At 38.7% G+C, this 26,196-nt stretch overlaps 1 protein-coding gene across 3 annotated transcripts in view; it reads right to left on the bottom strand.

The window, feature by feature from the left end:
- PRKD1 (protein kinase D1) overlaps positions 1-24,822 on the bottom strand; it is a 345,202-nt gene extending 320,380 nt beyond the window's left edge. The window contains exon 1 of one of the 3 annotated variants that reach the window (XM_029237647.1): positions 24,401-24,822. In XM_029237647.1, coding sequence (XP_029093480.1) covers positions 24,401-24,655 — 255 coding nt within the window. In that variant the 5' untranslated portion in view covers positions 24,656-24,822. The remainder of the gene's footprint in view (positions 1-24,400) is intronic. The other 2 variants (XM_029237648.1, XM_029237650.1) reach the window with 2 other exon arrangements.
- Between the last annotated feature and the right edge of the window lie 1,374 nt (positions 24,823-26,196).

The raw sequence follows: 26,196 nt of genomic DNA on the forward strand, positions 1-26,196 counted from the left end.
ATCATGAAGAAATAGAAAATCTGAATAGACCAATTACTAGAAACGAAACTAAATCAATAATCAAAAAACTCCCCTCAAACAAAATTCGAGGGCCAGATGGCTTCACAGGTGAATTCTATCAAACATTTTAAGACGAGTTAATACCTATCATTCTCAAATTATTCCAAAAGAACTGAAGAGTAAGCATCACTGCCAAACTCAATTTACAAAGCCTGCATTACCATGATCTCAAAACAATACAAAGACAATACACAAAAAAAGAAAATTATAGGTCAATATCCCTGATGAACCTAGATGCAAAAACCCTCAACAAAATATTAGCAAACCAACTAAAACAATACATTAAAAGGACCGTACGTACACCATAATTAAGTGGGATTCATTCCAAGAATACAAGGATGGTTTGACACTTGTAAATCAATCAATGATATACACCCCATTAGTAAAACGAAGTATATAAATCATATGATCATCTCAACAGATGCAGAAAAAGCAAAATTCAACTTCCATTTATGATAAAAACTCTCAACAAAGTGGTTACAAAGGAAATACCTTAACATGATAAAATCATATATGACAAACCCACAGCTAATGTTATGCTCAATGGTGAAAAAGCTAGAAGTGTTTCCTCTAAGAAGAGGAACAAGAAAAGGATTCCACTCTTTCCATTTTCTTTCAAAATATTATTGGAAATCCTAGCCACAGCAATCAGGCAAGAAAAAGAAATAAAATGCAACCAAATTGGAAAGGAAAAAAATACAACTATCAGTATTTGAGGATGATATGATAGTGTATACAGAAAACCCCAAGGACACCACCAAAATACTATTAGAACCAATAAATGAATTCAGTAGTTACAGGATACTAAATTAAAATAGACACTAATAACAAACCATCAGATAGAGAAATTAAGAAAACAATTCCATTTACAATTGCACCAAAAAATAAAATAAAATAAAATACCTAGGAGTAGCAAGGAGGTAAAAAACTTGTACTCTGAATCCTGTATGACACTGAGGACAGAAACAGAAGACAACACAAATAAACGGAAAGATATACCATGCTCATGGGCTGGATGAATCAATATCATTAAAATGTCCATACTACACAAAGCAAACTACAGATTCAATGCAATCCTTATCAATGTACCCATGGCATTCTCAGAGAACTAGAACAAATAATCCTAAAATTTGTATAGAACCACAAAAGACCCCAAATAGCCAAAGCAATCTTGAGAAAGAAGACCAAAGCTGAAGGTGTCATGCTCTCAGATCTGAAATTATACTACAAAGCTATACTAATAAAAACTGTATGGTACTGGCACAAAAACAGACACCTAGATAGATGAAACAGAATAGAGAGCCCAGAAATGAACCCATGCCCATATGGTAAATCAATCTACAACAAAGGAGGCAAGAATATACAATGGGGAAAAAGTATGCTCTTCAATAAATGGTTTTGGAAAAACTCGACAGCTACATGCAAAAGAATGAGATTAGACCACTTTCTTACACCATGTACAAAAATAAATTCAAAATGGATTAAAGACCTAAAACCACAAAACTCCTAGAAAAAAAAATAGGCAGTAACCTCTTTGACATTGGACTTAGAAATATTCTGGGGGGGTATGTCTCCTCAGGCATGGGCAACAAAAGCAAAAATAAGCAAATGGGACTAAATCAATGATGTTAGAACACTCCCTCACACCATACACAAAAATTAACTCAAAGTAGCTTAAAGACTTAACTATAAGACATGACACCATAAAACTCCTAGAAGAGAACATAGGCAAAACATTCTCTGACATAAATCACGGCAATATTTTCTTAGGTCAGTCTCCCAAGGCAAAATAAATAAAATAAAAATAAACAAATGGGAACCTAATCAAACTTATCAGCTTTTGCACAGCAAAGGAAACCATAAACAAAATGAAAAGACAACCTATAGAATGTAGACTTTACTTTAAAAAAAATAGAGCTACCATATGATCCAGCAATCTCACTCTTGGGCATATATCTGGAAAAGATAAAAACTTTAATTCAAAAAGATACATGCACCTCAATATTCACAGCAGCACTATTTACAATAACCAAGACACGGAAGCAACATAAGTGTACCCTGACAGATGAATGGATAAAGAAGTTGTGGTATAAACACACACTTTCTTATTCTTTATCAGCCATAAGAAAGAATGAAATAATGCCATTTGAAGCAACATGGATGGACCTAGAGATTATCATACTAACTGAAGTAAATCAGACAAAGATCATATGATATCACTTATATACAGAATCTTAAAAACAACACAAATGAACTTATTTGGAAAACAGAAAAAGATTCACAGACATAGAAAAACAAACTTACGCTTACCAAAGAGGAAAGGGGGGATGGACAAATGAGGAGTTTGTGATCAACAGATATACACTATTATATACAAAATAGATAAACAACAAGGTCTTACTGCATAAAACAGGGAACTATATTTAATACCTTGTTATAAACTATAATGGAAAAGAATCTGAAAAACTACATATATATAAAACTGAATCGCTTTCCTGTACACCAGAAACTAACACAACATTGTAAATCAACAACAAAAAATGAGCAGAGGACCTGAATAGGCATTTTTCCAAAGACATACAGATGGCCAGCAAGCACATGAAAAGGCACTCAACATCACTAATCATCAGGGAAATTCAAATCAAAACCACATTCAGGTACCACATCTCACACCTGTGAGAATGGCTACTATCAAAAAGATAAGAACAACAAGTGTTGGCAAGGATGTGGAAAAAAGGGAACCTTGGTGTACTGTTAGTAGGAATGTAAATTGGTGCTGCCACTATGGAAAACAGTATGGAGGTTCCTCAAAAAATTAAAAATAGAACTACCATACAATCCAGCAATACCAATTCTGGGTATTTATACAAAGAAAATGAAAACACTAATTCCAAAAGATGTATGGACTCCTATGTTCACTGCAGCACTATTTATAATAGCCAACTATGGAAGTAACCTAAATGTTCATTGGTAAATGAATGGATAAAGAAGGTGTGTGTGTGTGTGTGTGTGTGTGTATGTATACACACACACATATATACATATACACACACACACACACACACAGGAATACTAGTCAACCATAAAAAAGAATGAAATTTTGCCCTTTGTGATGACACAAATGGACACAGAAGGTATTATGCTAAGTGAGATAAGTCAGACAGATAAACAAATATCATATCATTTCACTTATATGTGGAATCTAAAAAGTTGAACAAACAAAACAAAACAGAAACAGAGTCATAGATACAGAGAACAAACTGGTGGTTGCCAAAGGGTGGGAGGGACAGATGAAACAGGTGAAGGGGATTAAGAGGTACAAACTTGCCGCTATAAAATAAATAAGTCACAGGAATGAAAAGTACACATAGAGAATATAGTCAATGATGTAACAACTTTGTATGGTGATGGATGGTAACTGGTTTTATTGTGGTGATCATTTCATAACGTATAAAGGTATGAAATCAGTATGTTGTACACCTAACACTAATATACTATTGTATGTTAGTTATAACTCAATAAAAATTTAAAATAATAATAAAATGAGGAAACTGAAAAAAAAATGTAGAATCAATTTATTTTATACAATACACCCTTAAACATGAAGAGGTTCATGTAAAATAATAATTTACCATGTATGATTTTGCCCATACAAGCCTGAATTTATGACCTTAATAAATGCTATGAATGAGATGTCATCATAGCTAGCATAGACTGCTTAGAATGTGCAAAGCACTGTTTGTCCTATAGACATTATTAACCTGCATGATAATATTATTAAAAAATCACCAGCAGAAACTAACACACCATTGTAAAGCAATTATACTCCAATAAAGATGTTAAAAAAAAAGTCACTATGATGCATAGACACTTATTATCCCCATTTTACAGAAAAGGCAATTGAGATAATAAGTAAATTGCCCAAGGTTACTCAGAAAGCATGTAGCAAAAACAGTATTCAAGCCAGGCCGAGTGAGAGCCAGTGTTAATTAAAAACCTTTGGCTTTGGAAAGGGCAAAAGAAAACTCTTATAATAACCCTACTATAAAGCACTTTAAAAGGTAAGGCATTAAGTTCATTAATTCTATGAGTTTTCAACTCCACATGTATCATTTAATCAACTTACACTGGCCTCTGATCCACAGTAACATGAAAATGTCAAACTATTTCATCAAGAAAATTATCTTCCCATCGTAACACTGCTGGGCCCTTTTCAAAACACTCACTCAAGACATTTTTCTTTTGATTGCTTCAACAACCACTCCCGTAGTAGGAACAAGAGAAACTGTTATCCCTGTTAGATGAGACATTGTAAAAATGTGGGGACTAAGGATTCAGAAGTTAGGAGACTATCAGGGATCCCAATGCTGTTCAAGTTGACATCTCCAGTGCTTAGAACAGTGGTTGGCATATAGTTAAGTACCGGGTGTACATCTGGAAAGACCATAACCTGGGTCTTCCACTCGGAAACCAGATCTCTCTTTCCACTCTGTCATGTTGTCACTCCTCTCACGGGACACAACGCACAACGTGGAGCAGGGTGCTTTGGAATTGTGATTAATTCATGTTCACGGCAAGAAACTCATTCAAAACACATTATGTTTACCGGAATAAATTATTTTTATCAATAATATGGATCATCAAAACAGTAGCAAAGCCTTCTAAAAGTGAGGCAAATAGAGTAAAGCTAAAGCATCAAATTAATAGCCGCTTAGCTGAGGTTGTCACTTCCTTTAGAAGGTATTTTTGAGGGATTGAATATTTCTCTCCTACATGGATGCTCCAAGGATGCAATGAGGTAGTGTTCTGAAAGTACTCAACATAACAGCCTTGTTCTATAAAGATTTGGTCATTTCAAATAGGTCTAATTCAAAATGACAAAATAAAATCTGCACTCAAAGAGTCCTCCAATTCTCACATGACCCTGGCTCTCCAACCACAATTTTCGTAAAACAATTAAGAAAAGTAAAAAGAAAATAATAAACATCTGTCTTACCCCAAAACAGAGATAACCATTATTAGGATTTTTATTCATTTGTTTATATTTTGTCTTAGCTGAAAAAGGAAAAAGAAGAACAAGTGTGAGGACAAAGGAGAGGTAGGAACAAATTTTAAAATCCATACCATAAAGTCCTATACACCTGCTCTTTGGGCCTCAAATTTGGCTCTAACTTTTAGGGCAGTCATCACAAGTTTGAAAAATGTTAATTTCACACTTCACACTATCAGTGAGATTAGAAGCCTAGGAACAGCTTCAGAGACGAACAACTATTCTCAGAACTAAAGTTTAACAAGAAATTCCTCTGTAGGTTCCTTACAAAGAAGGCTGTACATCATAATGAACAATGTATTGGGCCTCACCTTAGACCTGAGATTCATAGGATCATACGGACTAACCAACCTAGAAATCGCTTAATGGCATCACGACAAGTAATTCTACGTTTCACTAATGCAATGCCTTTTGGCACACAGCTGTTTAACATAACTTGATTCAGGAATGTACTTTAAAAGATCTGGGAGAATGGATGGACTCTGTCCTTCAAGCAATTCCCCTTGAAGCCCATCTCTCTCACCTAAGATACTACTAAGGAGCAAGTATCAGTATAGTGCCTGGAGCACAATTTTTCTTTGTTGCTAGTTGAACAAAGGAACACATATCCTGACTGACAATAAAACTAAAATGTAAGGAGCCATACAGAGCTGAGCACTTAAATGCAAGGCATCCCCCCTTAGAAAGTACTGTTACAACACCCACATTCTCTCCAAAACTCATTCTGAAGACTTTCCAGAACTTTAATTAAAAATAAATATTAATATTTAGGTTCAAAATAATCTGGGGAAAAGAGGATGAAGGGATAATGACTGGGGAACAAGAAATTAATTATTAATAAAACAAAACTGGCTATATTTTGTAATTATTGAAGTTAGGTTATAGATATATGGAGTCCATAATTAAAAAGTGAAAATACAAATCTAGTAAAGTATCCAAAGAAAGCCTAATATTGTACAGTACTAGTCTTAATGTACTCTTTAAGATAAACTATTTGTGACGATATCAAGAAACCTAAATATGCATCTACATTTTATATTAATTATATATGCTTTTAACAAATACATATATTTTACAGGTACAAATACACATGCATATATATAATTGCTTCTTTAAAATCAATTATAAGCTTGGAAACATAGTAAGTTTAGATTTAGAAAAGTTTATAGGTACCTGTCTTTATGGCAATAATTAATTAACAGGATCAGTCTCTAGTCCGGGTTCCTCGTACTTTCAAATAATAAAACTTATCCATTTAGAAAAGAATATTTTCTTTGTATTTTCTATAACAGACATCTAGCTCATTCAAAAGTATTATCAAATGATTAAGACACAAGCTAAAGGGATGAGGGGCCACTGTTTTTTCAGGTTTATTAATCTGCCTGGAAATGTTCAAGATGTTCTATAGATATAGTCTGGCGGCTAAGTACATGAACTTTGGAGCCTAGATGCCTAAAGTTAAATCCCAACTCTGTCACTGCCTATGTAATACTGGATAATTCTTCCAGTGACCCAGTTTCCTCACTTGTAAAATGAGGGTAAAAGTTGTTATCTACCTCTGGGGTAAATGAGTTAGACTAGGTAGGCCCTTTAAGAGTGGTAGAGTAATGGCTGACAAATGTTAGCTGTACTAGGGATAATACTCACAATAATAATAATAATTGCTAATATTATCTTAAGTGACCTATCAGAAGTTGATTCCTACTGATGTTTATGCCAATGGTCCCTTACTGAGCAGGTTATGATAGAGCTTAAATGATCAGGGCTGTATGCTGAGTTCAAATAAGTTAAATCACAACTGATTCTTATTTCATGGATTCAAAGGCCAAGGTGAAATTAATAAAACCTAAAAGTAATTTGATATTATTTCCAGTTAAAAGAGGTGGTACAAAATAGCATCCAATTCCTGACTGTTCCTAGTATAAAAAATCAGTGGCCTCAACAAGACTTAAGATTTTTAATCGGAAATCAGTTTGGACAAAAGGCCAATAAATCAATAATTTGTGAAGAACACATGGTATTTTTTCTGAAGACAGTTTACTTGTACTCTGGGACTGCCAGATGACTGATGTCACCTCTAAAGCTGATTTTCATATGCACAGCACACTGACTGTGTGAGATGAACCCCATCAAGATGAAAGAGCACACCTTCAAGGGAGTCAGAGAGAAAATTCTTGGAGGAGAAAGGCAGGAAGGTCACATTACACCATCAAGAGTGTTGTAACTTGGCCTAATTCATGAAATTTAACCAAGTTTCTCTCCAGGAAGTCTTAGTCTTCCATATCCCTGCACCACAAGGAATTGGGGGGAAGAGGGAGGTAGGGTCACTAATCGAAAAATAAACAGGGAGAAAGTTCTTTTCAATATCAAGAGCTCGACTCTTAAGATGCTGGATAAAAGATACACTTGATGACTTTAAACAACTGTTTACCAGTGGAGAAAATTTTCACTGTGAAAAAGCCAAGTTGAGATAACTCCTGTTCTCACCAGCTTTTTCGTTCTTTGTAAAATCTTGCCAGGAAAGGTGGGGACCATCCTTGTATAAGTAGCCTAGAAGCAGGATAGTTTTAAACAGAATCACGGGTACAAAATCACTACTGTTCCACCTGTTATGAATGACTGATATGGGGGTGTCATCTTCCCTGGCTTGGCACCAAGGGCTGGGAGAAGCCCTCCCCAGGAGTGACTGCTGAAGTTACACAAACTTCTGGCTGACAGCACGCAACTCTTTGCCCAAATAGAGTGGTTATGTACTTGGGTGATCACAGATTCCTCATCCAAGGACTGGATGTTATGTTAAAAAGCAACAGGGCTGCAGAAAATCAAATATGATATCCACCCAGTGGTGTTTGTGACTCTGGAGAAAATCAACTCAGACATTTAAGAATGTCCGAGAAGACTTAAAACTGCATGAGAACGTAAATTATGAAGGAAAAAAAAAAGATACTAACAGCAGGACAGAAAATTTAAAACATATGAGGTGTAAATCTGGATTGTCAAGAGCTAAAATTATGAACAGAAAATAAAAAGAATTAAGAAAAGACTTTAAAAAATACCCCCCCAAATAAGAAACACAAACATACACACATATAGATGGACAGATATAGATATATAATTTAACATCTGCCATCTAGTATACAATAAGTATTAAAAGTATGAATAAAAATGATTTTCAAAAATAAGCATAACTTTGGGCTTCCCTGGTGGCGCAGTGGTTGAGAGTCCGCCTGCCGATGCCGGGGACACGGGTTCGTGCCCCAGTCCGGGAAGATCCCACATGCCGCGGAACGGCTGGGCCTGTGAGCCAAGGCCACTGAGCCTGCATGTCCGGAGCCTGTGCTCCACAACGGGAGCGGCCACAGCAGTGAGAGGCCCACGTACCGCCAAAAAAAAAAAAAAGCATAACTTTAAATCATTTAAAAAGCTAAAATCTGACTTAAGAAATATAAAACACAGTAATTGTGACATAAAAAGTAAAGAAATTAAAGTAACTAAGGTTAAGAATTGGCAGGAAACAAAGAAAAGGTAAATGTTTTTAAATTGTAATCCTACTGACTCACATCAAAGCAGCCAAACTAGTGACTATTAACTATTAAAAAAGTTCCTTGCTGGAGGCCACTCTGTTGAATGTTCCCTGTTCCCTGTCAGCCCATCCGAGCTTCTCAAGTTCACTCCACAAGCCAGTGGGAAGCAAAAAAACAAAAAAACAAACAAAAAAAAAAAAAGCAAAGGGACTTCCAGCTAACATTGGTTGAATTTGTGTTATTTTCTGATTCACCCCCCCACAACCGCAAAGACATTATTCTTTCCTCTCCATCACTGTCTCTCCTACCACTATATTTTATATGTCAGACTTTTTATTATTTCCACAATTATGTTCTTAAAATCTACAGGTAAATTAGGCTGAGATTTGACAAGTAAAACACTGAAGTGCCTTTCATAATATTTCAACTAGGTATCCACTAACAACCACAAAAGACTCCTTCTGTTCCAAAGACTCAATTCAATTCAACAAATATTTATTCAGGCCCAATCATAAAACGTTTTCAGGAAAGCTTTCGCTGGCTTCAAATTCTTGGCCCAGTTAGATGAGAGGAATACCAGTTCCTCAGATGAGACTCAAATCCCAGAATTTTGTGTTTGCTTGTTTCCTCAAATAACAGTCCAACTTTCTCTGGAAGTACATCTTATCTCCCAAAACATTTCTAATTCACTTTAAAAAAAACCCAATGATTTGAATAACAATTACGGATCAAAAGTAGAAATGAGGACTTCCTAGAAAGCAAATAGACCAGATATAACTAAAGACAAATTTGCATACAGACTGATCACACAGTTCTGCTTCTAGAAACTTAACCAGTAAATAATGGGACAAATCTTTATTTCAAATCATTCAGTGCCAGGCACTATTCTAGATCCCTGGGATGTAACAAAGGAGAAACAGGCAAAGATGGCTGCCTGTATGGTATTTACACTCTCATGTGATTTACTCAATCTTATTCAATTTACTCAATAAAGACGTTCCTGAACCTTTGTGTGTAAATCAAAGTTTTATCAATCAAAACATATTTTAAATTATCAAAGACAGCTCTACAGTATTGAATAAATAATGCAATTGCTTCTTTTGCAAAAGAAAAGACTTTTGGAGAAAAACAGACATGTAAAGATGACACTCACACTTAGGTCTTTAAGGACCTCTTCTTTGCATTTCAGGTATCTAAAGAACATTACAGAGAACTGTAAGAGCAAGCTAGGATGAAATTTTAATCTTTAAGAAATTATCCTATGGAAATTTTATAGGAATGTGTATTTTTCAAACTGCTTTTTAAAAGATCAAAGTGAATTTGGATATACAGAGAAAATATCAGGCCAGTTGTTACAAAAGAAAACAGGAAAAAGGAAAGTGTTCTTTTTTTAAATTTTATTATTTGTTCACTGTGAATTTGCTAGATATATTCCATATGTAGTCTACCCAATGATGGATTAAGTGTTGGCTATTAAATATAAGTTTATTCTGCATCTTGCTGCTTGCTTCACTTTTCTCTCTAAAAGCAGAGCAAAACCCCAAAACCCTATGCATTTGTACTTTTCAAATTGAAGAAAGCAAAGAATCGCTATAATTCTAAAATAAAAACTATAATCTAAATATTAATCTTAGGAATATTAACAGACAGTATTAAAATATTAAAAGACAATATTAATCTTAGGAATTTTAACAGATAAGTTCAAATATAAATGTTATATATGTAAGTAGGAAAATTTCTGCCATGGTATATGCATAAAGATGCTTAAAAAAAAAAAACTAAAACCCAGAATTGAAAGAATCCTAAATATCCAAGAGTAGGAGACAAGTTAAACATATTGTGATAAATCCATATACCAATTCTATTCAGATATTAGAAAGTGGTGCCCTGAGTGTTCTTTTATTTACAGGGGAAAATACCAAGTTAGGAGAATCATCTTATGAGTTGTGACTAGATGGTCAGGCAAGGCCCTGAGAGAGGGCCAACATTCAATCACATACTTAATATCTCTAAGAATAATGTAGCCTTAAGAGCCTTAAGAAAAAAATATGAAAATGCAGTTATTCCATTAGGTTCAAAGCTCTTTAGTGTAGACAGAAAAGGGATTCATTTATCTTAGGACTTAAAGTGATTCAAAATCCAATCAAATGATCAATCTGGATAGGAATTTGAGACTTTTCAGCACTCAGAAGTAATACATAAATTGAATCCAGGGATGGGATACATGATTACCCCCATTCTTGAAGTAATGGAATCAGAGACAGAAACAGGATTCCATGGAACTGACCTATACTTCCAGCAAGAATCCAATCTCCATCCCAGCTAAAGGCACTGGTGTTTATGCAACCTTAACCAAGCTAAGAAGACAACTGCAGAATTTATATGGGGAGGGAACTCCACAAACTGTGTGGAATCACATAATTATTTGACAGGTAGAAAAACATCTTTCAAAAATGGGAATATTTGAAATTAAATATAGAAAAGTTTGAGAGTCAAAACCATCATATTAATACTTTTGTGCATATTATATAAATATAATTAAGCAATTAATTTTGGCTTATGTATATGGCAATGGAACATTTAAGAACTTAAATTTTACCATATTTGCATATTTATAAGTTTCATTTATAAAATGTATAAGAATTACTAAAGAAGATATAAAGGTTTATCAAGCAGGTGATTGCAGTATTTAAAGAAAACAGAATACATTAAATTTAGAAATGCATTTTGAAACGTTTGAAAGTATTTAAATAATTGCATTTGCAAAGGATACTAATTCTTCAAACGTCCTTAAATGTGATTGCTAAAATCTACTAGACTTAAAAAATTAAACTATTTATAAGTTGCACTAGAAAGATTAAGGCTAACATCTGAATCTGTAACTTTAATACCCTGAATATTAAATTCTAAAACCAAAGTAAATATCTGAATAGCCTTTCTTCACACAAAAATTAACCCCAAGGGCACTGAACACTTTATATTTAAAATCTGACACAGAAAGACAGTACCGAATGAAAAGAAAAAAAGAACTATATGCAAGTTATGATGAGCATATTCATTTATAGGATGAATAGAGCTCCCTTTTGGGGATTTATCTGAATTTCTCGCCTTTTCTCAAGCGAATGTGGTATATTAGTTTCCTATTACTTCTGTAATAAACTACCACAAACTCAGCAGCTTTAAAAAACACAAATTTATTCTCTCACACTTCCGTACATCAAAGTACAAAATCAGTTTCACTGAGTTAAAGTCAAGGTATGGTTCCTTCAGGAAGCTCTAGGGGAGAATCATCTTTCCTGCCTTTTTCAGCTTCTAGCTTCAGCTGCATTGGTTCATGACCCCTTTCTTGAATCACCTCCAGTTCCTGCTGTCACATCTCCTCCTACTACTATCATCTGACTCCTCCCGTTTCCCCCTCATAGTGATTCCAGCATTCCTTGGCTCTTGGCCCATTTCTTCCATCTTCAAAGTTAGCAAAAGGGGATCCAGTCCCTCTCATACTTGTAATCTCTCCTGCTTTTCGGTCTCACCTGTCTGACCTAACCTGGAAGATTCACCACTTTTAAGGGCTCACATGATGGGACTGGGCCCACCCAGTGAATCCAGGATACTCTCCTCAACTCACAATTCTTAACTTAATCACATCTGCGAAGTCCCTTTTGCCATACCCTTTGCAGGTTCCAGGGATTAAGATGTGGACATCTTTGAGGGTCACTATTCAGCCTATTATATGTGGTAATTTTATAATTTTCAAAGTAAAAGAAAAACAATTATTTAATTGAAGTATAAAATTATAATATTCCATGTGGGGAAAATTCTAAACAGAAATGATTATACAAAATCAAGTTCCTTTTCAAGTGGTTTTAGACCCCACTGACTTGCATTATTTTCAACACTATAATTTCTGAATTTAAAATTCTTAATATTACTTCAACAGTATATTCATCAATAGAAATCAAGCATAGAAGAACAGGTATAACTCATATATTTGCTTCTTCCAGGCTATGCCTGTGAACATCTTAAGAAAATATGAGCTACAGCCTACACATTGTTATTGTGGGACAATATAATTTCCAAAGAAATTATCTCTCTTATTTGCCTTATTTTTCTTTAAATATAAGACAAGTTTTCTAAGTAATCAAGGATATTTGTGTGTAATTTCTCTCCTTTTTGGCTAACCGCATTATATTTTCTGCAGACCAGAGAATACAGTAAAGTACACCTTGAAACTATGACAATTGTTATCCCTCTGCATGTAAGTCAGTGTACTCTACCTTTGTGATGGTTGCCAAGGGTGCTGGAGCTTCAAGGCAGGCCTTTCTATTTACTTACTTGAATTAATAAGGGTAGTATGAACTATCAGAATAAGTACAATTATTTGCTGCTTGAAACAAAAAACATACATAAGTATGACAATACCTTGATTTACATTGATTGGTTGGAAAAAATAGAGCTCAAATTACTTTAGATACTATATTCAAAGTCAGATCTACTTAACTGGATTATGAAATCAATTCTAAATGTTGACTGTCTTCATCTTTAAGTTATACATTAATTTTTGGTCAAACGGGGTAATATTCTAATCACAGTAAGGTTTTCATTTTGTTTTTAGCTTAAGATTCCATTTAGAAAAATTACTCAATGTGACATGGTTAATATAAATAATCTGGTGACTCCACAAAATAAATTCTAAGTGTAAGTTTTGCTTTTATATTTAAATATACAAGGACATTTGGCCAAAAGGCAATAAAATGTCTGTCCTAAGTAAGATTTTTGTTGTTTTTAACTTAAAATTCCACAGTTTTTTATCAGTAAACATACAACGTAAAAGAATTCTTGGAGGGCTTCCCTGGTGGCGCAGTGGTTGAGAGTCCACCTGCCAATGCAGGGGACATGGGTTTGTGCCCCGGTCCGGGAAGATCCCACATGCCGCGGAGCGGCTGGGCCCGTGAGCCATGGCCGCTGAGGCTGCACCTCTGGAGCCTGTGCTCCGCCAACAGGAGAGGCCCCAACAGTGAGAGGCCCGCGTACCGCAAAAAAAAAAAAAGAATTCTTGGAAAACAGACACGACTGGGACTATCCCAGACAAGTGGGCATCTGGTCACTGTATTTAACTCTACTAATTAGTCCATCCTCACTCTATGTTCACTTTTGCTCCCGATTCTTCCCAAGGAATTGAATAAAAGCAAAGATCATGCAATATCTAGTCTTTCATTCTTTGCAAATCTATGCAAGCTACAGGATTTATTTAAATACTCTAAAAATCTACATCCCAGGTGACAAGAGCTCATGCCACATGAATAGATGGAATTAGCATGTGTCAAAGGGAAGGGCACAGAACCCTGCTGTCTGGAGAGCACTCTAAAGCTACGCAATTTTTTCTCAGCATTGATCGTTGGTAGAGAGCCAGGCATGGGTGATCCACCTCACTACTCCTCGAACAACAACTGATGCCATGCCCTCCTAGTTCAAGACAGGTTATCTGAAGATAAGGCTTACAAGAACAGTAAGTACTCCACTAGGAGACATCTAGTAAATTCAGATTTCTAGTACAGCTGGACAGCTCTGCTCCCTTTCTGTCAGCCAAGAGACTATCAGTGAGTCATATCAAAAGATAATTCCCAGGGGCTTCCCTGGTGGCACAATGGTTGAGAGTCCGCCTGCCGAGGCAGGGGACGCGGGTTTGTGCCCCGGTCCGGGAAGATCCCACATGCCGCGGAGCGGCTGGGCCCATGAGCCATGGCCGCTTAGCCTGCGCGTCTGGAGCCTGTGCTCCGCAACGGGAGAGGCCACGACGGTGAGAGGCCCGTGTACCGCAAAAAAAAAAAAAAAAAAAAAAAAAAGATAATTCTCTATGTAACCTGTCCATTGTACTAAAGCTCCAAAGTTCCAAATATATCAGAAAGAGGCAATATTTCAGGTACCTTTCTAATCTATTAGGGCCGAGTAGCTACTTTACTATAGGCTTCCCAATGGTCATTCAGGGCAGGAACCCTTGGGATATAACTGAGTTATGATAATACTTTAAATCAAATCATGTCTACCTATATATACAACTATGTTTTTGTAAAAACAGTACTGTTAGTCTACATGGTAAGTGTTGGCCTTAGCCCTGTACACAGACAATGCAAAGGAACACAAGACAATTCACAATCCAGATTGGTGAGCACTACTAAAGTGGAAAGAAAAATTCCACATGGCTTGTAATTGATTATGCACAAGTGAGACTAAGTTTACCTTAGGGTGGGGACTAATTTATAATTGACCAAAAATAAGCAAACAAATACATAAAATTTATAAAAATAGGAAACATATTTGAAAAGCATAATCCTAAGCATGTGCATACAGGCAACCCAAATACTTCAATGAAAAGCAACCACTGACAGGCACTTTTCTTAAGACCCTAAATGACTTTCTCAAAATCTGCTCAGAATCAATATACTATTCAAGAAGAAATGATTCACTGATGTTCACGGGTACCTAAAATTCTTTACATACACTAGTCTTGAGCCACACGAATCAATACACGTTCTTAACATAATCACTTCTTCCAAAACACCACTGTGTCCATATTTCCTTGGAAGGAAGTGTTGTGAACCAACCCAGGAAATTTAATCACATAAGGTAATTAACTTCTCTGGATAAATAACAGTGGTGTCTGGAAATTTAAAGATGGGTGACGACTGGCTGAAAGCAAATACCAAACCAGATCCTGCCACACAGATATTTATTTTAATAAAACCCAACATATTAACAAGTAGATACATTACAGTTCATATGACTCCTCAAGGGTGATGCATGTCTCTAAAATACTTTAGGCAATCACATATCTCTAATGGCCCTAATATCCCCAATGAGAGTCCATATTTAATGTCCCTTATGCTAATTATCAATACCTGGGGTAGGTATCTTGCCACAGATGAAAGAAGCCGTGCAGTGGTAGCCTCCAAAGTGGTTAGAATTCCAGCTGACCACTAACTAGGATGTGAATCCGGCATAAGGGAAGTCTTCCAGATTAAGGAATACTTTAAACTAACAGAAATAATATCACACTGTCAAAGCTGAAGTGTTTTTAAATAAATTTCACCCAACATAAGGGAGTTTAACATTTCCCCTCCCCCTCAATTTGATAATTCCAAACTCTGTATATAGACCTATGGCCCTCCCAGCCCTCCTTGTTCTTAGGGTTACCTACAATGAAAGGAAGAAAGAATTGGATGGTTTTTACTTAGCAGCTATGTGATCTGGGGTGAATGATTTAACCTCTCTGACCCTTATTTAGCTCCCTCATCCTTAAAATGGAGAGAAAATGACTATCACAAAGGGCTACTGGGAAAATCAGACACGACAAACGCAAAGAAGCCAAGACACAGACAGGCACACAGAGTCACTGACAGGAAGGTGTTGCTCTGTAGGCTCCCCTTTGCAGGTCACTGTTACCATGAGGCCCGAGAACCTTGTAGAGCAGGGTCCAAGGCTCCCAGGACAAGCTCCTCCTGAAACTCTCACAGTCAAATCCTTGTGGGGTTGCTCTTTGAACCTCTCGTCTGTGGCACTCTGAAAACCTCCCAAGAGTACCAACTGTGTTTGTAAAAAGCCACTTCCATACCTCTCCCGATTGCTATGCAGGCTTTACTTGGTGGGACCATTCCTGCTAGTTCAATCCATAAGAGGTCAGAGCTTTGCTGTTATTCTCCTTCACTGCCCGAAGGTGCCACTAGTCTCAAAATCCCACCAGCCTCGCCCACGGTAGCCTACTCAAGTCTACTCAGCCACCATGGATTCAAAGCCATCACCAAAGCTTAACTGCCACCCCTCTTGTCCCCATTATTCCCCTCAACTCTTTTCTGCTTTTAACAATGGTGAAAGCCACAGCTGCTCGTGGCTCATATTTTCATTATCACATTCATACTTTTCATTCATTTCATAACATATATGTGAAAAAAAGTGGCTGTGGACAGGGAGAGAGGCATTCAGAAATTTTTGAAATTGTGACTAAATTCAACAAATTCCTCATCAATCAGTGGCCTAGTCAGAATAAAATCCAGTGAAGCAGTGAAGGGTACATAACTTTTTTTCTTTTCAGTAAAATAAGTTGGACAAAATTTGTGCATGATTGCATATTTAAAAATCTAATCTTCATATTTGCCAACACTGCTTAGCTGCTGTATCAACTGTCTAGCTTTAGCCAAATAAACCTTTTTGCAACTTTGGAAGAAACTTCTATATAGGAAATTATAAATTTGGACCAGCATAATTTTGTCTCAATATGTGAGACTTTTATCCCAACTCTCACCTTTATAACTATATAAATTGTATGATATTCCATAATGGCCATAGTGGCCATGTAATTAAAGGCTTTATTTATTTAATTATCTGTTTTCTGTGAGACTAGAAAGACAGAATAAGAAACAGCATAATGTGGGTTTCTCTGCTGCCAAGCAACGTCAAGCAGCGCTGTCATTATCAATTTTTAATGGTACAAAAATATTTGTTTGACAGTATCAGAGGAATTCCTGGGAGAAATTTCACATATTCTTGTAGAAAATGTGAAAAGAATTTTTAATATCTGTGAGCAAAATAACCATTTTCTCTGTATCTAAACGTTATCAGAAGAAAGAGAAAAATTGATGCATTATTTTTCTTGTTGTTCTAACATATTCCAGCACCAAGGAAAGATTTAAGAAACTGAAATCTCATTTTCAAAACCTCTCTAGAATAATACTGGGGAAATTAAAAGATGAGCACTATCTTTAAAAACACCCTATATTTTCAACCTCTATTTTCACATTTGGGTTTAGAGCTTTCAGATGAACCAAGGTGACTATCAGAGGTCAGAGGTCAAAAGCATTAGCTATCCTCAACACACAGAAACAACACAAACAAATATAAAAATAAAACAAAGAATTCTCATGTTATGATCAACTCCAATGGAACTGCATTTTATTCACTTCTAATCCAATCTGAGTCCAGGCTTTGCTATCTTGATTATACTACTAGTTTCTCACTACAGCTTGAGAGCTTCTTCAATGATTCCAATCTAATACAAACACACACACACCACACACCACACACACACACACACACACACACACACACACACACACAGGTTTCATGTAATTATCCATTCCATTTTTCTTCTTTAAAAGATGGATGAATAATTACTGATTGTTGTTGTCTTAAAGGAGCATGGACTCCCATGAGTGGTAAGTGGTAGTTAGTGAAAAGATCTGGAAAAAGACTTGTGATTGGCTTAGCCAAACTGTTGTCTCAATCGTTTCCCAGTAAAATCGCCTCTCATCCCAATATAACACTTCTGCGTGTGCACAACCAACCACGTTATATTAGATGTTCATCAGATGCAACAGTTTAACAAATAAGCTCTATATGCTAGCACCGCAGCAAAATGTGATCTCCGTAAGTCATTTCCAAGTGCCTTCCTCCTCACATCAAGGGTCGATCTGCAAAGGAACTTTTGATTTCAGTCCTGAGGACCATGTTTGAGAATCATTATGTTGCCAAATGTTGCACAATTACCTATTTTATGTCCCTTTTTTTTTATCAACTGAAATATCATTGGAATGCCACTTGAAACTGAAAAGCAATTAAATCAACTTCTTGTCAAAAATAATAAAATGCAATAAAAAGATGCTTTACTTCATCAACATACGTGTTTTTCATTTAGCAATAATCAAATTACTCCTTGAGGAATTCTGAGGTTGAATTTCAGAGGCAGTATCAAAATGCAGCTACTCCTAAGATTTGCTCTATTATACAGGGCAGAAAAAAAAAGAGTTACCTTGACCATACAGCTATATTGCTTTTTAATACGATTTTAATTTTATATTGAGATAAGAATGAGATAATAGAATATACATTTCTTTGTTAACAAAACAGTATGCTAATTCATAAAGCCTCACACATCAATAATCCTATTTATTATTCACCTATCTACCAGGCAGTATATTTAATCCTTTACACATATTATCTTTATTCTTCAAAGTAATCTTAGATAAGTGACAACCATACATTCATAGGATTATAAATTTGTTTGTATTGACTAGTAAGGTCATTAAAAGTCATTTATGGGGAAGGTGGTAAGGAGATGCAAGAGGGAGGGGATAAAGGGATATATGTCTACATATAGCCGATTGACTTTGTTATACAGCAGAAACCAACACAACATTGTAAAGCAATTATACTCCAATAAAGATGTTAAAAAAAAAGTCATTTATGCAAAAATAGTGAAGACCTACATACAGTCATCTTGTCAAAAAAAAAGCGTAATAATAATTGGCAAAATAAAGTTTTAAATCTCCCTTAATAATTATGACAGGGGTCCGGTGATACAGAGCAATGCAGTCATGAAGTATGGGACAAATTTTCAAACTTCATTAATAGTTTTCCAGCTCCACTCCCTACTTTCAACCTCCACTCTCACATACACACACACTATAGTTGCTGCAGAAAATTCCTTCAAATTTATCTTAATCCTGAATCTAAAGGTCTAAAGTAATTCACATATTTGTCCAATTCTTCCCAGCCCTAAGTCTGGAAGGCTTACTCAAATGGTATTTCCTTGGGAAAACTGTTAAACAGTATACACCGATAAGAAAAGGTTTTTAGTTCTGTGTATTGATAGAAAAATCATAAAGCAGAGTTTCTCTTTTGGATTATGAGATATATAACAAGGCCCCACGTTTTGCAGCCTACAATGCAAAATATAAAACAATACTTCAGCATCTGGAGGCTATGAATAATTAGGCTTTCGAAATTATGCTTCAAAACACAGATATTTAGATAATATACTACAGATGTATGTATATATTAGATATATATTACATAGGCATTACTTGTATATCAAAATATAATCCTATTATTAACTAATCTTGAAAGCAAAATTTTAGATATATAGTATTAAAGCATTATATTACTTTAAGAATCGCTTAATGAACTGATACATTCTATACTTCATCATTAAATCAGAAATCAATAAACATATAATGGTGACAAATATAAAATACATATAAAAAAATATACCTAAGACCCAAACACCTATTAGCTTAAAAGGATTTTGTTAGTCCACATATGCTGGCCTCATCAAGCAGCTATTTACTTCCAGTTTCCTCAATCTGTGTAGAAGTAGAATAGCTAAAATTAACAATAAAAATTAAAGTGACACTACAAGTGTTAGAAAAACCATTTACAATTAAGAAAGCAAAACAGGGGCTTCCCTGGTGGCTCAGTGGTTGAGAATCTGCCTGCTAATGCAGGGGACATGGGTTCGAGCCCTGGTCTGGGAAGATCCCACATGCCGCAGAGCAACTAGGCCCGTGAGCCACAACTACTGAGCCTGTGCGTCTGGAGCCTGTGCTCCGCAACAAGAGAGGCCGCAATAGTGAGAGGCCCGCGCACCGCGATGAAGAGTGGTCCCCGCTTGCCACAACTAGAGAAAGCCCTCACACAGAAATGAAGACCCAACACAGCAAAAATAAATTAATTAATTAATAAACTCCTACCCCCAACATCTTCTTTAAAAGAAAAAAAAGAAAGCAAAACAACTATAAGCAGAGCACAGTTGCTCTCAAACCAAGGCACTAACCTTTGTTATTCCTTTAGTGAGCCATCGTCTATAAAATCTCACTCCTTAGTTTCTTTGGTCAGATAAACGACTATGCAAAGTGAAACTATGCCAGGAGTCTTATAGATGTTATTACTCCATTTAAGTAAATACAAAAGGGAAATATGGGGCTTCCCTGGTGGCGCAGTGGTTGAGAGTCTGCCTGCCAATGCAGGGGACACGGGTTCGTGCCCCGGTCCGGGAAGATCCCACATGCAGCGGAGCGGCTAGGCCCGTGAGCCATGGCCACTGAGCCTGCGCGTCCGGAGCCTGTGCTCCGCAACGGGAGAGGCCACAACAGTGAGAGGCCCACGTACCGGGGGGAAAAAAAAGGGAAATATGAGTCGTCTTTCTAATAAAATAACAGACAAAATGAATGGATGGTCATATTAATTGCATCCCACATCCCCAAATTAATACTGCTTGTTTTAAAAACGTGTGTGTGTGTGTGTGTGTGTGTGTGTGTGTGTGTGTAGACACATAGATGATGTACTATGAAACTAAAGTAATTCTTCCTTTTGGAATACTGTTCCTTATTTGAAAACAATTCCTTCTTAGTCTGTATATTCAAGGTTCTTTTGAGAGTAGAAAGTAATAATGTTTCAAAGTGAAGTCAACTACTGTTATTATTTTTTTTTTACCCTCCAGAAAATAATAATCATGTATACTAACATGATACATGTCTTTACATACAACCAGCCTTCAAGGTTACACGCTTGCAAAGTAAAGAAATAAGCATAATATAAATAAAACCTTAAGCTAGTATTTAAAAAAAGAAGGAATTAGTTCTATCTCTACATTCATAAATTGTTATATACAGAAATGGAACACTAGATTTTTCATCTAAACTAAAATATTTTTTAAAATAACTGAATCACTTTTCTATATACATGAAACTAACAATATTGTAAATCAACTATACTACAATATAAAATAAAAATTAAACTTAAAAAATAATTTAAAAAATCTTTTAAATCTTTAGCTATATAATTCAGTACATATCTGGGGTACAGTTATCTTAAAATAAGAATATTTTTGATCAACTGCCATCAAAAATTTTCAAGTACAATCATATGTCTGCCACTTTTCAAACCTATATAATTAAAAAGAAAACTATACTCTGAATTCTAAATAATAGCAATAATCACTTAAAGATTGTTTCTCAGGAACAGGACTTCTCTTATTTAGCTCTATACACCTCAAGCGCTCATCCCACAGAAAATGTCCCATGGATGTTGCTGATATAAACTGGACTGTCAGCTAATACTTCCAAAGATTTAAGCTAGTCTGATCTCTGTTAGTATTTAGGAAACTCTCAAACATATCATATGAAAACCCTCTTAACACGCTGTAACACAGTGAATGTGGAGGGCTCAGAAAATCTGGAGAATTCTGCTGTGAGTTCAACATGACTCCATTCTACATAGTAAATTATAAATGACTTCAAACTCCCAGCACTCTCCTAAAACATCCATTTCCTTCCCTCTCTCCCTTCCTCTCTCTTTTTCTCTCCTGTCATCCTTCCTCGGAGTTAGTATCTTGAAAAAGTACTTCAAGAGAACCTGAAATGAGGAACAAAGGACCTCCTTCTACTTCCTTAACTACACATTGACCCCTCCTCCATTTCTACTGTCACAAAACAAAGTGATCTCTGCTATCCTGTGATGGATACTCAGCCCTCTTAATCTTGTTGGGGCCATAATTGTATCTCAAGATAGATGACAGAAGACAGATAAATAGATGAAAATTTTCCTATTTAGACCCACAATCCAGTAAATACTTACTTACAGTATCCTGTACATAATAACTGTCAAATCCACATCTCTAAATCTAACTCTCCCTTTGCCATAACCTTAAAAAAAAGTGTAAGTGAGATCTTTATTCTGGCTATCCCAAGTGGTCAGATGTTTCAAACTCTTCGGGACAGAACTACTAGAGTAAATATAGAAGGAAGGGGTTCCCCCTATATCTCAGCCACCAGGGCTGATGATTTTCCTTTTCCAGTATTTCTCCAGGTCTCTCCCCAAGAGCTTTGACTCAGGACTCCATTAGCTCATGAACTCCAATTTTCCTTCTGCCATAAAATTCTTGGCATTCTAAAACATATTCCACACAGCAAATCCATCTTTCAGATGTCCTTGGTTTGATATCTCTATGTGGACGATTACAGAGACTCCTAGTAATCTGAGTTCATCTTAGTTGCAAGGCCTTTTCACAGTTTTACTTTCTCTAAATATCCTAGCCACTACCCTCAAGTCCACTGTGTTCCACAGGTGCTTGCTGCCTCTCTCCTCTGCACGCATATCACCCCCTCCATATAACATCCCTCTTGGTAGCTACTGAGATAAGAATTCGCTCTCTAATCAATTTCCAGTCATAAACCTCTTGAACCATACATGTTTCTCCCCATCCTAGACTCCATCAAGGTGTGTGTATATGTACGTGCGTGTGTGTGTTTTAAAGCTGGTCAAAAACAGTCTGTCTATATTAACTTAATATTACCTGTAACTCTATCACTCGCTTTCAATTAAAATTCTATACAATTACACTAGCTTTTTAAAGAAATTTTAATTTACCTTGCTTATATGCTTATTCAGTATTGTCCTTTAATTAACTGGGTTGCACCCCAGTGAAAATTGTTGTAGACTACAACTGCCATTAAGGGAAGGCTTTCAGTGCCTAGGAGAATGCTCCTTTTCACCTGCAACAGACACTCCACGATACTGATGATAAATCATATGATATGACTTGTAGCAGAATTAGACAAAATTTGTCTAATTTTTGTGGAAGTTGCAAAAAATTAAGAGTAACATGCATTACAAAATGTCACTACGTTCAATAAACAAAAATTCCTGGCACTCGCTGTTACCTTAGTCTGGCCTCCAGAACTTTCACAACTTTTAGATTAGTGATTTTTTCCCTGGGGCTTTTCCTAATATTCCTGGGCTCAGTGCCACAATTTGCAACAGGCAGGTTTAGCAAATTCTGTTCCAAATAGTTTAAAGAAAGCTTTCATGATTATTCAAGTGATCTTTATAAGGTAAGTACTAGTCAGTCCTCCAGGGGTTGAAATTCAGCACCTTTAGAGACCTCTGTCTCCACCCCTAAACACTTGCTGTTTATACTAAGAAGACTGGCGCCATGGCCCCCTTTCCTTTATACTCTTATCACCCCCTTCCATGCAACATCCCTCTGGATGGCTACAGACACAACCTGAAATTCGGAATTGCACTATAAACATTGGTGGGCGGGCTAGGTCTCCTCTTCGGGTGGCCTGGTCCAGGATAATGGCCCTTTTTCAACCCTGCCTTTGGTGGCCGCTGTCCAGAGTCCCACAGCCTCAAACTTAAGGGCACAGCCAGCCTCGGGTGCTCCTGGACAGTACCCCTACCATCTACATATCTGTGTCCCAGCTTCAACGCTCCACTATCAGTACCCTGGGAATCAAAATCAAGAAGACTGCAACTTTCAGATTTATCGTTGAAAAATTTGCTCCCATGTTCACATAAGGTTGGGAATAAAAGACCACAAGGAAGTGGGTAGTCGTGGTCTGGTCAGTTGTTTTCACAGCTGGCCGAGTCAATCATTCTCTCTTCAAAGCTTATTTGACAGGTGAGAAATTCCTCCTCTCCAGATCATTCCAGGAACTCCTCAGCATCAATCTGAGCTGGGAGAGGGGCCTGAAGGGGAGGGGAGGGGTGCTGAAATCGTGCTGAGCGTGTCCCCGGGGGAACTCTAGTGCAGGAAGGAGGATTCCGGCGCCAGGAATGTGCTGGTCCAGGGTGCAGAAGGAAGAGAGGGGAGAGCCGGGAAGTCTTAAGGGGAAGGGAGAGGCGCGACCCGAAAAGAGCAAGATACCTGGGAATGTCCTGAAAGGGATGGGAATGGGTGAGGAGGATGCAGACCCTAGAGATATCGGGAATATAAGAGGATGGGGCAAGGGGAGAACTGGACAACAGGGCGCGCAGTGCCTCGGATGCGGGCGTTCAACCTCGGCGGGTGCCAAACCCTTCCAGCGCGCCGGCGAGGCTGGCTCCCGGCCGAGACCCCGGAGCCGGAAAGTTGGCGCGGCGAGGGGGCGGCCGGGCTGGCAGCGCCCCCTGAGCGGCTGGGAGGCGCCGGGCTCGGAGCCGCGCGGCGCCTTACCTTCTGGTCGACGATGGAGCAAGCCATCTCGCGGACGTGCGCCAGGCTGTAGTCCCCGGACGAGTCCTGCAGCAGCAGCACCGGCTCGCGGCTCAGACCGATCTGCAGATGGAACGAGATGCCCCCGGCCGGGGCCGCGACGGGAGCAAGGAACGGTGCGGGCCCCGGCCCCGACCCCGTGACCAGCGCGGCCGCCGCCGCCGCCGCCACGGGCAGCAGCGGGCTGGGCGGCCGCAGGACCGGAGGGGCGCTCATCGCTCGGCCGGGCGCGCCGAGGGCCGCGGGTCCGGACAGCTGAAAAGTTTTGCTGCCGCCGAGCCGGGAGCTTCTTTCTTCAAGAGTCGAGGCGGAAAATAAAAACTTTCCGGAAAAGTCCCCGCGCGGGGGGAGGGCGAGGGGATGAGGATCAGGAGGGGAGGGGGTGGAGGGAAAATGGCCGAGGCGGGAGGATTGCGCCGCCGGGAGCGCGGGCGGCGCGCGGGGGAGGCGCCGCCGCGCGGAGGAGCAGCAGCCGCGGCGCGCGCGGAGGGACGGGGCGGCGGGTCAGCGAGGCCAGGGCGCCGGGCGGGGGCGGGGAAGGGGGCGCGAGGGGCGGGGAAGGGGGCGCGAGGGGCGGGGAAGGGGAGCTGGGGGCGGGCACTGCGGAGCCACCACCCGGCAGGCACCGGAGCCGCAAGAGCCGCGGCCGTGCGGCCGCAGTGGCCGCAGGGTTCCCGGTCGCCGCCCCCTCCGCCCGAGGTTCCTGGGGCCTAAGCCTCCCGAGGCCGGAGCAGAACTGAGCGGCAGGGCCCGGGGCCACCTCCGCGGGCGTGGTCCGACCCTCCCCTCCCGGACTCCGCTCTCCGCTGGCCCGGCTTCCCGACTGCCGACGGGGGGGACGGGGCGCACCTCCTGCAGCCCGCTGCCCCGGACCGCGAGCTTCACGGTCCCCATAGTCCCCGCCACCTCTTCCAAATGTCCGAGGACTACGCACTTCTACCAGTGAGGTGACCTGTGCTGGACCCAAGAATGCCCAGCCCTGCGGTTCTCCGTGGGTCTTACCTTCGGAGTGTCGAGGGAGGATGAAAATAGAGGGTCCTTGGAAACCCACGTACATCCCGGCTCCTTTTAGGAGCCCTTGGGTTTATTGCCAAACAGGGTAGGAAGCCAATCCACGGAAATGTATTTAAACCTGTCTCTATCTTTTTTGACTCTGACACACCCTGATCCTCAATCCCACACGCTCCACCGCAGCTACCAAGGCACCAGACCAAACACAAGTCACTGAAATTAGGATTTTGAAAGAGAAGGCATTGTCTACATAAAGAAAGGAGGAAGGTCTGATGTGGCCTCTTTCCCTTTACCTTATTCTTTGTGTCTGACGTTTCTACTTCGGGAGCCTCAGAAACCGTTTTCTTTCCTTTGCCATCACTCTAAAGTCTGCTTTTTAGGAGTGATGCTCTCAGCCGCCACCGCCATCACTAGCGCCACCGTCAAAGTTGGACACCATCTGCTTTAGTTTTGATATCTGTTTCTTGTTGTTGCCTTTGTTGTTGTAGTTTTGGCGGGGGTGGGGAGATGGGGGGGTGTTTGGAGATGAACTCTAATCTTCTCCTCCCACCTGGGCGTGCTTCACACACTGCGCAGGGTGTGTAACTGTGCAGGTAGGTGCACAGGGCCTCGATCTGCTGCCTGTCACCATCTTGGAATGCGTAATAATTTTTTTTTTTTGCAGTGGACCAGGTAAATTATGTAGCCCACTTCTCCACTTACCTAGTCCTTCCCCTTATATAGCACAAGCACACACACACACACAC

This window comes from Monodon monoceros, unplaced genomic scaffold (assembly GCF_005190385.1).
Source record: "Monodon monoceros isolate NGI ecotype Baffin Bay Population unplaced genomic scaffold, NGI_Narwhal_1 Super_Scaffold_21, whole genome shotgun sequence".
Taxonomy (NCBI): Eukaryota; Metazoa; Chordata; class Mammalia; order Artiodactyla; family Monodontidae; genus Monodon; species Monodon monoceros.